Source organism: Bufo gargarizans, chromosome 5 (genome assembly GCF_014858855.1).
Source record: "Bufo gargarizans isolate SCDJY-AF-19 chromosome 5, ASM1485885v1, whole genome shotgun sequence".
In the NCBI taxonomy this organism is placed as follows: domain Eukaryota; kingdom Metazoa; phylum Chordata; class Amphibia; order Anura; family Bufonidae; genus Bufo; species Bufo gargarizans.
The window spans coordinates 370,843,885-370,858,774 of record NC_058084.1 but is presented as its reverse complement, the minus strand read 5'-3'; the positions used below and the strand labels follow the sequence as shown (position 1 = coordinate 370,858,774).

General features: G+C 40.9%; 1 protein-coding gene across 2 annotated transcripts in view; it reads right to left on the bottom strand.

Moving 5' to 3' along the window:
* The window catches only part of RBMS3 (RNA binding motif single stranded interacting protein 3), an 886,528-nt gene that overhangs the window by 699,516 nt on the left and 172,122 nt on the right, over positions 1-14,890 (bottom strand). For both annotated transcript variants that reach the window (XM_044294643.1, XM_044294644.1), the window contains exon 2: positions 2,523-2,689. In XM_044294643.1, coding sequence (XP_044150578.1) covers positions 2,523-2,689 — 167 coding nt within the window. The remainder of the gene's footprint in view (positions 1-2,522; positions 2,690-14,890) is intronic.

Sequence of the window (14,890 nt, the reverse complement as noted above, 5' to 3'; positions counted from 1 at the left end):
TGATATAGAAAAATCTGGTGACAGAGCCTCTTAAAACTTAAAAGGGTTGCCTGATGACATAAAAGGTTATTTGGCTAATTTGGACATGTAAATTAATATATGTTTTAAATATGCTTTTATTTAAAAAAAATGGCTTCAGACCCCCTCTCCTGATCCCAAAACTGTAGTTCTGATACTGGCAGAAAGCTTTCCCTCCCTCTCTGTATTACAGATATGTATAAAGGGGACTGGATGTCTGGCTGAGTTCATTATCTAAGCCTGCCCACTTATTTTCCTCTGTATCATAAAAAGAAGGGGACTTTCTTAGATAATGAACTTGGCCAAACAGCCGTCTCCTTCATCATGTCAATGAAACAGAGAGAAGATGAAATCTATGTCTGTATCAGAATGACAGCAAAAGCTACATTTCCAGGACCATAAAATGGTCTGACCAGGCCATGGTTACAGCTTTCAGAATAAATGTATATTAAACAACCAAATAACGTCTTATATCCTGGAAGTCCAATATAATAATAATAATAATAATACAAAGTTAGCTCCTAATCTCCCACTAGTGACATCTTCATGCAGCTAGAATTGTATGATTTAAATCTACATCTATACAGGTGTTTTACAACTTTGTTCACACAGAGATATATTTAAAAGGTGACTTACACAAAATGACCAAGATGCTCACCAATCTGTGGACTGGAGCCCAGCCCACTAAGTACCAACTGGTGATTAAAATGTACAAAGCAAGAAAAAAAATGGTTGTCTCACGGTCAATTTGCATACTCTTTACTAGATCAGTATATATATATATATATATATATATATATATATATATGTGTATATTATAAAAAATAATATAAAAACAATATCCCGATTATAAAAATTATCAAAAACACATTCACAGTTAAGCATTTAAGATGTGACGCTCTTGCATAAAACTATAAATAATGTACACGGTACGGCTTTGTGGTACCTAGAATTCCTTGTATCAGTATATGCAATGCACACTTAGTTTTATCGTATTGATAATATGACTTGATATTCACATAAGATGTATTTAATGTTTAATGTCCTAGCGCTCCTGTGCTTAGGCTGGGACTTGTGGCATTAACAACAAAAAAATGTAATACTGACTTTACATGAAATGTTCCACTATTCATTGTGCTATGTCCAGTCAGATAGCTTCCTTATAAATAAACTTAATATATTAGCTCATTATATTTGTTTGTATTGGTGGTGGTTTTAGAGATCTGTTACTCACGGAACCCACAGCGCTGTGACCGTGTTGATGAATCGCAGTCAGCCGCCAATTCTGCTGTATGCCGGCTTGGATGATTTTCTCACGCATGCACCATTGCAGCGCGGGGACGCCTCTTGTTGATTATTTTCAAATGATGATGTACGTCTTCAATTTCTCAATTTCTCAAAGGCCGTATCTACCAGATGCGTTTCGGAACAAGACGTTCCTTCCTCAGTGGTAGCTAATAATATTATTAGCATATTAAATGCTTAGCAGGCCCGTGAATGTGTTTTTTATTTGAATTTTCATAATGGGGATATTGTTTTTATGATATTTTCTATAAGATATATGTACTGATCTAGTAAAGTGTATGCAAATTGACTGTGAGCCAGCCATTTTTTCTTTCTTGCTTTGTACATATTTAAAAGCCAATATTTAAAAGGTGGACTTTACATATACTGTCAATTTACTATTTAAATTCCCCTCAGCAAGATAGGTTGGTGGCTTTTGAGATATTTGGAGTCCAGGGGATTCAATTTATGCCTCTGATAATACAGTTACAAAAGTGACAACTTACTTAGTGTTTCTTGCCAGATCTATTCCCCCGCTTTCTATTACTACAAACGTAGTGAATAGTGCTGAATTCGTTTTATTTAATGAGCAAAAGTATGACGTATATAGAGTTACCTTGTACAGTAAAAGACATATACTGAACCATTTTTATCAATAATTATTTAGTATATTAATAATTATAAAATATTATAACATTTATGTCTAATAAAATAATATGGATGACTGAAAATGGAAGACCTCAATGCAAGTCAATGTATATTGAGATTTCTAAAATGCAATGAACCTTCCTTAATTTTCTGGGCATGTTCACTCTCTACAAGCAAATCTCTTCATATACTGAAGTTATAGGAAGTTTACCTAATTCTGAGCAAATTGAGGTCGCTTTTGTATTACACATTTTTAAATTAATAGAGCTCATGGCGCCTGCCTAGGTATATATCAAATGTCCATGAATAGTATAGGGAATAAAAAGATTGAAGTTGCATTGTAAAATAAACTAATGTGCAGACATTAATTGATGACATCGAGATACACAACTATTCCTATTATCTCCATGAGCTGTTAGGAGTAAAGATTATGTATAATTCCTTTACTGTACTTAGTACTGTCTTCCCTCCCTTGAAATAATTGATCCATATGCAAAATATAATAAAAAAAAAAAAATTGCCATTAATTTAATCTGCAGTACATATATTATTAAATTTGTAATGTGACTTACGGTTGACATAGCTTAATGAGGTCTTGGTCTGTCGTGCCAGGTGGAAGTCCTCTTATATATAGGTTTGTTTTACTCAGCTGTTCTCCATTGCTGTTGCTGCTGTTGTTACTACTGTTTGTACTTGGGCTGGGGGGAGCCATGGGATGGGGAGCTGGTGCATAGGACTGCTGAAATACACAAACAAATAACACATGCATTAATTTCAATAATCTGTCATGTTCTATTAATTCCTAATAATGTAAAGTTTTATGTATACCTGTTTTATTGAAATATATGTTAACATTGCCTGAATATAACAAATGCATGTAGGCCACATATTCTCTGAAATTATTAATAATGTATTGTGCAGGTGGAGAATTTTTGTAGTAAATTATGTATAGTGACTCAGAGTGTTTGCCTAAAAAAAAAGATGGGAAAACCTAAAACTGTCACACATATTTATAATTTACCAAGTATTAGTAAATTATAAACTTACAGGGGGCAGATTTATACTAATACTTAAAAAAATTTAGACAATGTAAACTTTGATTAGACAGTCTAAATATGCACCAAATTTATCACAGTAATTGATGCTGGATGATAAATCTGGTGCATCTTTAGACTGTCTAAGTTTATACCACCTATTAGTTGTCTTACTTAACCCAGAATGTTGTAAATAAATTCTTGGGCAACTTCAGCCAAACCTCCTTTCCAGCAAAGCCATCCTCACTTGTGAGGCGCAAAAAGTTTGATATGGTGAATGACATGGTCCTACTGTTATCCTTTTATAGTGCATCTACTGGCTCCAAATGTCTAAGCTACATAGGTAATTAAAAGTAGACTTATTACACAATGGAAGACATTCAACATTAAAGGGGTTATCCGAGTTATTTAAAATATATATATATATATATAAAACTCATCAGGACTTACATATACATTAGTTAAGCTTGATTTCTTAAGAGAAAAACACATATTTACACCTTTGCATGGTTCTGTTATTATTGCTTTGTTTACAAGCTGCTGCAAAGCTATGGGGGCATGTAACAACGATGCCTGAGCTCTCCCTCATGAATATTTGTAGGTGTGAACAATCTGACCTTCCTCTCACTCTGCTCTGCACATCCTAACTTTGCATTAAAAAACACACAATCATCTCCTACCGTAGTTCATACAGGCAGAAGATCTTCCTGTCACATTGCTATATGATAGCTTTATGTATCTAAGCTATAAGACAGCTATATGTATCTAAGCTATAAGAAAGCTATATGTAACTAAGCTATATGACAGCTATATGTATCTAAGCTATATGACAGCTATATGTATCTAAGCTATATGACAGCTATATGTAACTAAACTATATGGCAGCTATATGTATATATTGTCATGCCCTGCTCAGGTTATGTGCGAAGGTCTGCCAGGTTGGCAGCATGTGTGTAGCCTTTTGTTATTGTTTTGGAGTTGAGCTGTATCCGCCTCCCTTCAGGTGCACTGGGTGGGGTTGGTATGAGTTTAAATTACGCCCACTCCCAGTGTCCTGTGCGGGTTATAGCTTCTGTCTTGATCAGAGGAAGGAAGGATTTGCTGTTCCTGCTCAGTACAAGATAAGTTGGTTTTGTTTTTCTTGTGATTGTCTGTCTAGGCTGTTAGAGAGATGCCTGCCCCCTCCAGGTTCTGATGGAGCAGGCTGCCTCTTTCCCCCTTTCATCATCTTAGGGATTTTAGGGTATCTTCAGCCTAGGCATGTGGACACGTTCAGGGTCTGAACGTGGGCATAGAAGTCTAGGGAGAGCTGGTAGGGATTTGTCAGCTTCCCCAGCTTCTTGCCTTCCCCAGCTTCTTGCGTGTGCGCTTGCATGCATGTATGTACGTATGCATATGAAGGTTCACATGTATGTATGTTTGCATGTGGAGGCCTATAATACGCATGCGTTTACAACTATATATATATGTGTGTATGCACATAAAAAATGGACCCGATATACCGCCATATCAGTTCTTTCCTGGACTACTAAAAATACTACAATAGTGGACCATATAAACAATAAATTATAGAAGGATCTTTACTAGAATATCCTATATATATTCTTTAGAATAATCACGCAGTAGTCAAATCAATCACTACTCATCTAAGATGACTTGTAATGCCAGGTTTATTCAGCCTGGCTAATTTGTTGAATGTAGACGAAAAATGCTTTTTAACATCGATACTAGTTAGGGATGATACAAGATGTAATTGTACATTTACTAACTCCTCCTTTTGAATCTCATCTAGTTTTAGATGATATAGAGCCACTGTGGACCAGAATCTTACGATGCAGCGAGCCTGCCGGGGACGCGGTGTGAGATCCCCTTGACAACTAGCCACTCCCCAGTACCATGTCACTTCCGGTTTAGCGGCGGAGAGTAGCGAAACCGCCCAAGTAAGAAGGCGGCATCTGGCTGAACACTTCTCCGCCTGGATCTGACAGGTAACTAGGGGAGGGGGGAAAAGTTTGAGTGCACATTCCACATCCTGACGGATTGGTCAATCGAACCATAGGTGGAGCAAGGCACACATAAAGAGACACAAATGAATCAATAGTTTGCCACTGCCGCTTGATCCTAATAGGCGCACAGCCACTGCTCCAGGCGCCCAAACGATCCTCTATTCTCCCTGAAGAGCCAGGTCCTTACCTGGTGAAACGCGTCGGAGGAGGACACAGAGCATGCCTATCATCAGGGAGGTAAGAGCATAGGGACATAAAGTGTAGGTCCGAGGTTCCGGAGGCTGGGGGTCGTCCTTTTAAGGACGAGTGCCCCGACTACAGCCAGTGAGGCCCCTCCACTGATTAGACCAGGCCAAGTAGGGTTAATATATAGGGAAAGTTACTGGTCCAGTTAGACCCATTCCCTCTATATACCACATCCCCTGCAGGCATTCTAGTAGGAATACACTTTAACTATTTAGCACCTATGCTACCCTCCCTATAAAGCGCAGGAATTTACTTTATTCCACAAGTCTCAAATATCTTTTTAATAGATCTAAATTAAAAGTTAAATCTTAATTTAAATACAATAAGGCACACTCAGTACAGACCATATATAGGTCCTTCTCAAAAAATTAGCATATTGTGATAAAGTTCATTATTTTCTGTAATGTACTGATAAACATTAGACTTTCATATATTTTAGATTCATTACACACCAACTGAAGTAGTTCAAGCCTTTTATTGTTTTAATATTGATGATTTTGGCATACAGCTCATGAAAACCCAAAATTCCTATCTCAAAAAATTAGCATATCATGAAAAGGTTCTCTAAACGAGCTATTAACCTAATCATCTGAATCAACTAATTTACTCTAAACACCTGCAAAAGATTCCTGAGGCTTTTAAAAACTCCCAGCCTGGTTCATTACTCAAAACCGCAATCATGGGTAAGACTGCCGACCTGACTGCTGTCCAGAAGGCCATCATTGACACCCTCAAGCAAGAGGGTAAGACACAGAAAGAAATTTCTGAACGAATAGGCTGTTCCCAGAGTGCTGTATCAAGGCACCTCAGTGGGAAGTCTGTGGGAAGGAAAAAGTGTGGCAGAAAACGCTGCACAATGAGAAGAGGTGACCGGACCCTGAGGAAGATTGTGGAGAAGGACCGATTCCAGACCTTGGGGGACCTGCGGAAGCAGTGGTGTGAGTCTGGAGTAGAAACATCCAGAGCCACCGTGTACAGGCGTGTGCAGGAAATGGGCTACAGGTGCCGCATTCCCCAGGTCAAGACACTTTTGAACCAGAAACAGCGGCAGAAGCGCCTGACCTGGGCTACAGAGAAGCAGCACTGGACTGTTGCATGTCATTCGGAAATCAAGGTGCCAGAGTCTGGAGGAAGACTGGGGAGAGGGAAATGCCAAAATGCCTGAAGTCCAGTGTCAAGTACCCACAGTCAGTGATGGTCTGGGGTGCCATGTCAGCTGCTGGTGTTGGTCCACTGTGTTTTATCAAGGGCAGGGTCAATGCAGCTAGCTATCAGGAGATTTTGGAGAACTTCATGCTTCCATCTGCTGAAAAGCTTTATGGAGATGAAGATTTCATTTTTCAGCACGACCTGGCACCTGCTCACAGTGCCAAAACCACTGGCAAATGGTTTACTGACCATGGTATTACTGTGCTCAATTGGCCTGCCAACTCTCCTGACCTGAACCCCATAGAGAATCTGTGGGATATTGGGAAGAGAAAGTTGAGAGACGCAAGACCCAACACTCTGGATGAGCTTAAGGCCGCTATCGAAGCATCCTGGGCCTCCATAACACCTCAGCAGTGCCACAGGCTGATTGCCTCCATGCCACGTCGCATTGAAGCAGTCATTTCTGCAAAAGGATTCCCGACCAAGTATTGAGTGCATAACTGAACATCATTATTTGAAGGTTGACTTTTTTTGTATTAAAAACACTTTTCTTTTATTGGTCGGATGAAATATGCTAATTTTTTGAGATGGGAAATTTGGGTTTTCATGAGCCGTATGCCAAAATCATCAATATTAAAACAATAAAAGGCTTGAACTACTTCAGTTGGCGTGTAATGAATCTAAAATATATGAAAGTCTAATGTTTATCAGTACATTACAGAAAATAATGAACTTTATCACAATATGCTAATTTTTTGAGAATGACCTGTATATCTTGAGACCACTGAGACATTCTATGAGCAGGTCTATCTGACTTAGACACTAATCATAAACGTATGCAATTGCCTAGACACTTGTTTGATTGTATTCTGTGTATCTTTTATCCTGTCCAGCGTGACATATATGTATCTAATCTATATGACAAATATATGTATCTAAGCTATATGATGGCTGTATCTATATAAGCCATATGATAGCTATATGTATCTAAGCTATATGACAGCTATATGTATCTAAGCCAGCGTTTCCCAACCAGTGGGCCTCCAGCTGTTGCAAAACTACAACTCCCAGCATGCCTGGACAGCCTTTGGCTGTGCGGGCATGCTGGGAGTTGTAGTTTTGTAACAGCTGGAGGCACACTGGTTGGGAAACACTGATCTAAGCTATATTGCAGCTATATGTATTTGAGCTATATGACAGCTATATGTATCTGAGCTATATGACAGCTATATGTCTCTAAGCTATATGACAGCTATATGTATCTAAGCTATATGGCAGCTATATGTATCTGAGCTATAAGACAGCTATATGTATCTAAGCTACATGACAGGTATATTTATCTAAGTTATATGATAGATATATGTATCTGTCATATAGCTTAGATACATATAGCTGTCATATAGCTTAGATCAGGCATCCTCAAACTTCAGCCCTCCAGCTGTTGTAAAACTACAACTCCCACAATGCCCTGCTGTAGGCTGATATATGTAGGCTGTTCTGGCATGCAGGGAGTTGTAGTTTTGCAACAGCTGGAGGGCCGCAGTTTGAGGATGTCTGGCTTATATACATATAGCTGTCATATAGCTCAGATACATATAGCTGTCATATAGCTTAAATGAAAACATTCTACAGCACTTCCAAGGCGTAAAAAAGTAGAAAAAGGCTTTATTCACCAGACCCGCGGGTCTGGTGAATAAAGCCTTTTTCTACTTTTTTACGCCTTGGAAGTGCTGTAGAATTTTTTCATTTATTTTACTGGAGGTGGATCGCCCCCACAGCCACTGGCACTCCGATTGCACCTACAGAAAGCTGTGCTGCCCACATCTTTCTACCTTTATTGTCATATATCTTAGATACATAGAGATGTAGGATATATCTATATTATGGACAATTATTTACTTTGTGATGTTCCTGGGGGTGATTTTGTTTCTGATGGCCGGTGGAGTAGAGAAACGGTAACTTGTTGAGGCTGGTAAAGATTGCCAGACACAGAGGCAGGGGAACAATAACACTGGTGGATCACAGGAAGGGATCTGGCACACCATTGATCCTATCTGCATGGCTGCCGACACTGGTAAGGATCGCCCATGCCTGATCCCTCACAGAAGCCGAGGCAGCCATAGGAGAGAGAGGGGGCAAGCACACAAGGCTCTGACGTTTCATGTACAGAGCCAGGACACTCTCTAAAGCAAAGAGAAGCCTGTACATGAGACGTCAGCAACGGAGCCTGGTGGATGACATCAGGGGTCACGTGACCCACATCGGCCATGGTGAAACACGGCAGAATAAATATTGTGAGTAAATTACAAATGTGTTTTTAATACTATTATAAGCCACTTTAACATATATTGATATAACTCGGACAACCCCTTTGAGGACTATTACACACTAAAGTATTATGGTTCTGTACAAGTTGTAGATGGTAATAAATCGTTATTCATAGACTTCTATGGTATGCTAGTAGAGATCAGCAAATTGATTCTTTCTAATCAATTCCTATCATCAACCAAAGTTCTGCGCCTGCAAAGGGCTATCCTTGAAGCTGAAGATGCTCCCATTGCTGCTTGATCTACAGGGCCAGATATCTGGGCCCGCTCTGACAATCTCGTGCATGCGCCGCTACTCTGAGTAGTGACAAAAGTATAGAAGCTTTGTTTCATGCATCACTATCTCGAAAAGTGTAGTTGAGTATGTACAGCGTATGGGTGTGTGTATATGTGTGTACAAACCGGATTCCAAAAAAGTTGGGACACTATACAAATCGTGAATAAAAACTGAATGCAATGATGTGGAGGTGCCAACTTCTACTATTTTATTCAGAATAGAACATAAATCACGGAACAAAAGTTTAAACTGACAAAATGTACAATTTTAAGGGAAAAATATGTTGAATCAGAATTTCATGGTGTCAACAAATCCCCAAAAAGTTGGGACAAGGCCATTTTCACCACTGTGTGGCATCTCCCCTTCTTCTTACAACACTCTACAGACGTCTGGGGACCGAGGAGACCAGTTTCTCAAGTTTAGAAATAGGAATGCTCTTCCATTCTTGTCTAATACAGGCCTCTAACTGTTCAATCGTCTTGGGCCTTCTTTGTTGCACCTTCCTCTTTATGATGTGCCAAATGTTCTCTATAGGTGAAAGATCTGGACTGCAGACTGGCCATTTCAGTACCCGGATCCTTCTCCTACGTAGCCATGATGTTGTGATTGATGCAGAATGTGGTCTGGCATTATCTTGTTGAAAAATGCAGGGTCTTCCCTGAAAGAGATGACGTCTGGATGGGAGCATATGTTGTTCTAGAGCCTGAATATATTTTTCTGCATTGATGGTGCCTTTCCAGACATGCAAGCTGCCCATGCCACACGCACTCATGCAACCCCATACCATCAGAGATGCAGGCTTCTGAACTGAGCGTTGATAACAACTTGGGTTGTCCTTGTCCTCTTTGGTCCGGATGACATGGCGTCCCAGATTTCCAAAAAGAACTTTGAATCGTGACTCGTCTGACCACAGAACAGTCTTCCATTTTGCCACACTCCATTTTAAATGATCCCTGGCCCAGTGCCTGAGCTTGTGGATCTTACTTAGAAATGGCTTCTTCTTTGCACTGTAGAGTTTAAGCTGGCAACGGCGGAGGGCACAATGGATTGTGTTCACTGACAATGGTTTCTGGAAGTATTCCTGAGCCCATTCTGTGATTTCCTTTACAGTAGCATTCCTGTTTGTGGTGCAGTGTCGTTTAAGAGCCCGGAGATCACGGGCATCCAGTATGGTTTTACGGCCTTGACCCTTACGCACAGAGATTGTTCCAGATTCTCTGAATATTCGGATGATGTTATGCACAGTTGATGATGATAGATGCAAAGTCTTTGCAATTTTTCGCTGGGTAACACCTTTCTGATATTGCTCCACTATCTTTCTGCGCAACATTGTGGGAATTGGTGATCCTCTACCCATCTTGGCTTCTGAGAGACACTGCCACTCTGAGAAGCTCTTTTTATACCCAATCATGTTGCCAATTGACCAAATTAGTGTTAATTGGTCTTCCAGCTCTTCGTTATGCTCAAATTTACTTTTTCCAGCCTCTTATTGCTACTTGTCCCAACTTTTTGGGGATTTGTTGACACCGTGAAAATTTGAATCAACATATTTTTCCTTAAAAATGATACTTTTACTCGGATTAAACGTTTGATCTGTCATCTACGTTCTATTACAAGTAAAATATTGACCTTTGCCATCTCCACATCATTGCATTCAGTTTTTATTCACAATTTGTTTAGTGTCCCAACTTTTTGGGAATTCGGTTTGTATATATATTTATATGTATATATATATATGTATGTATATATATACACTGCTCAAAAAAATAAAGGGAACACAAAAATAACACATCCTAGAGCTGAATTAATTAAATATTCTTCTGAAATACTTTGTTCTTTACATAGTTGAATGTGCTGACAACAAAATCACACAAAAAAAAAAAAATGGAAATTACATTTTTCAACCCATCGAGGTCTGGATTTGGAGTCACACTCAAAATTAAAGTGGAAAAACACACTACAGGCTGATCCAACTTTGATGTAATGCCCTTAAAACAAGTCAAAATGAGGCTCAGTAGTGTGTGTGGCCTCCACGTGCCTGTATGACCTCCCTACAACGCCTGTGCATGCTCCTGATGAGGTGGCGAACGGTCTCCTGAGGGATCTCCTCCCAGACCTGGACTAAAGCATCTGCCAACTCCTGGACAGTCTGTGGTACAACATGACATTGGAGAATAGAGCGAGACATGATGTCCCAGATGTGCTCAATTGGATTCAGGTCTGGGGAATGGGCGGGCCAGTCCAAAGCATCACTGCCTTCGTCTTGCAAGAACTGCTGACACACTCCAGCCACATGAGGTCTAGCATTGTCTTTCATTAGGAGGAACCCAGGGCCAACCCCACCAGCATATGGTCTCACAAGGGGTCTGAGGATCTCATCTCGGTACCTAATGGCAGTCAGGCTACCTCTGGCGAGCACATGGAGGGCTGTGTGGCCCTCCAAAGAAATGCCACCCCACACCATTACTGAACCAATGCCAAACCAGTCATGCTGGAGGATGTTGCAGGCAGCAGAATGTTCTCCACGGCATCTCCAGACTCTGTCACGTCTGTCATGTGCTCAGTGTGAACCTGCTTTCATCTGTGAAGAGCACAGGGCGTCAGTGGCGAATTTGCCAATCTTGGTGTTCTCTGGCAAATGCCAAACGTCCTGCACGGTGTTAGGCTGTAAGCACAACCCCCACCTGTGGACGTCGGGCCCTCATATCACCCTCATGGAGTCTGTTTCTGACCGTTTGAGCAGACACATGCACATTTGTGGCCTGCTGGAGGTCATTTTGCAGGGCTCTGGCAGTGCTCCTCCTGTTCCTCCTTGCACAAAGGCGGAGGTAGCGGTCCTGATGCTGGGTTGTTGCGCTCCTACGGCCTCCTCCACGTCTCCTGATGTACTGGCCTGTCTCTTGGTAGCGCCTCCATGCTCTGGACACTACGCTGACAGACACAGCAAACCTTCTTGCCACAGCTCGCATTGATGTGCCATCCTGGATAAGCTGCACTACCTGAGCCACTTGTGTGGGTTCTAGACTCCGTCTCATGCTACCACTAGAGTGAAAGCACCACCAGCATTCAAAAGTGACCAAAACATCAGCCAGGAAGCATAGGAACTGAGAAGTCTTCTGTGGTCACCACCTGCAGAACCACTCCTTTATTGAGGGTGTCTTGCTAATTGCCTATAATTTCCACCTGTTGTCTATCCCATTTGCACAACAGCATGTGAAATTGATTGTCACTCAGTGTTGCTTCCTAAGTGGACAGTTTGATTTCACAGAAGTGTGATTGACTTGGAGTTACATTGTGTTGTTTAAGTGTTCCCTTTATTTTTTGAGCAGTGTATATATATATATATATATATATATATATATATTTATATACATGCATTGGGTGTGGAGCCACTTTGCCAACTAATCAGTTTGACTTTGGGCTAGTCATAAGGGCATTATTTTTGTGGTCCTCTGGTTTTGTGAGTTTAACCCCTATCAGGGAACTGGCTTTTACTGCAGGAGAGCCACCAGGCCACTACCTCTGGAAATAGCCCCGGTATAGTTGGCAACTCACCCACAGGGTTCAGAGATGGTGCTCCAAGGGAACAGGCAATACTCATAGTCAGGAACCAGGTAGAGGTCAGAGCAGGTAGAGTTTATGTGTAACCATAAAACAAGTCTGTGGTCAGAGCAGGCATCTGAGGGCCAGCAGGCAGAATTCAGGACAGGAAAGTGAGGGTCAGAGTCAGTAAACAGGCACATTTTAGTACACAGGCAGGCAACCAGAAAGACCCACCTTTACTAAGACTAGCAAGCTAGGATAACTCAATCTTAGGCACTCTCTCTTAGAGAAAAGAATAGTACAAAATAGTATCCCAAGGATTTTCCTGAAACACTATATAAGGTATACTGCAATTCATAGTGTGACATGTGGTCGCAAAATTAGAGCTCAGGTTAAAATCATCAATCCCCCTATTTTTTACTAATACAGTTCTATATCTTTTGTTCAAAGTCTGATTATACTACATATTTCAATCCAGGCTGTCACAATTCTAGTGTATTACAAACTGTAGCTGCAGATTTCTATTTATATTCACTTGCCAAGTTAGAATATTGCATATAATCAACAGAAGCTTCTTCCAGTACTAGCAACATTTACATTTTTATTAACCAGTTTTCTAATTACTATGAAGTAATTTTTCTTAGTTTTCTAGAGACTAGGCATTAAAAGAACTGACTTTGAGGAGAGGCGCAGACTCCTACATTCTGCCATCTACTTTCCCCCCAGAGAGGAAACAGGTATAATGTATAGGCTTATGTGTTCTACTAAAATCAGCTTGACAGAACCTGGCAGAAAAGTACCAGGGAAAAATTCAATAGGTGACATCTGTAAAAATAATTCAGATATTTGAAAGCAGCTACTGTACCACCTATGTTGTGGGAATAGTTACATTCTAGCATAGACTATAAAAATGTTAAAATACATTTTACTAAAATGTAACCTTTTTTTTGTCTGTGGTATAGGGTTGAGTGATGTAGAAAAAAGGCTAAGCAAAAACATCCTTGTTAAGTTATATAGAAAATGTTACTCAAGAATTATGTTTAACCCTGCATGAGCAGGCACAAATGTTATAATTTTAAAGAGGCTTTCTGGGAGTTTTACCCTGATGATCTAAGATGATCAGTATCTGATCCGTGGGGTCAGACACCCAGAAACCTTACCTAATCAGCTGTTCGAGAAGGCACCAACTCTCGCTGGTCAGTGATCATGTCACCACATGATTGCGCTGGGCGCTTCCGGTGACATCATCATGCTCAGCACAGGTCCTTTGTCAAACAAGAGAGGAGTCGACTGCCTTTGCGTGAGCAAGTAGATGAGGTCAGCATTTTTTTTTGTTCTTTCTAAGGGCTCTTTCACACCTGCGTTCTTTTCTTCCGGCATAGAGTTCCGTCGTCGGGGCTTTATGCCGGAAGAATCCTGATCAGTTTTATCCTAATGCATTCTGAATGGAGTGAAATCCATTCAGGATGCATCAGGATGTCTTCAGTTACGGAACGTTTTTTGGCCGGAGAAAATACCGCAGCATGCTGCGCTTTTTGCTCCGGCCCAAAATCCTGAACACTTGCCATTGAAAGGCATTGATCCGGATCCGGCCTTAAGCTAAACAATGTTTAGCTCTTTTAGAGTGGTTACCATGGTTGCCGGGACGCTAAAGTCCTGGCAGCCATGGTAAAGTGTAGCGGGGAGCGGGGGAGCAGCATACTTACCGTCCGTGCAGCTCTCGGGGCGCTCCAGAGTGACGTCAGGGCGCCCCAGGGGCATGAATGACGTGATCGCATGGCACGTCATCCATGCGCATGGGGCGCTCTGACATCATTCTGGAGCGCCCCGGGAGCCGCGCGGACTGTAAGTATACTGCTCCCCCGCTCCTACTATGGCAACCAGGACTTTAATAGCGTCCTGGCTGCCATAGTAACACTGAAAGCATTTTAAAGACGGATCCGTCTTCAAATGCTTTCAGTACACTTGCGTTTTTCCGGATCCGGCGTGTAATTCCGGCAAGTGGAGTACTCGCCGGATCCGGACAACGCAAGTGTGAAAGAGGCCTAACAGAAATCCAGCCGCTCATTTAGGAAAAATAGTTTGTTACCATGAAGGAACAAGGAAATTCAGCTTAGTTTAGAATCAAATTTTTCTTCAAATTCAGACCGAATTACACTTTGGATGCTTCGCTCAACACTAGATATGATTACTCTAAATTGTTTTTATTTTCCTTATAACATTCTACATAGAAATAGAGTGATATCTATACTACTTACCAGGGTATACACAAAAGGTCAACTATTCTCGTTTGGACATTGCATCTTTTAAAGTGATGTATAGACAGACTTTATCACTAAAAATGAACTAATTTCTTAA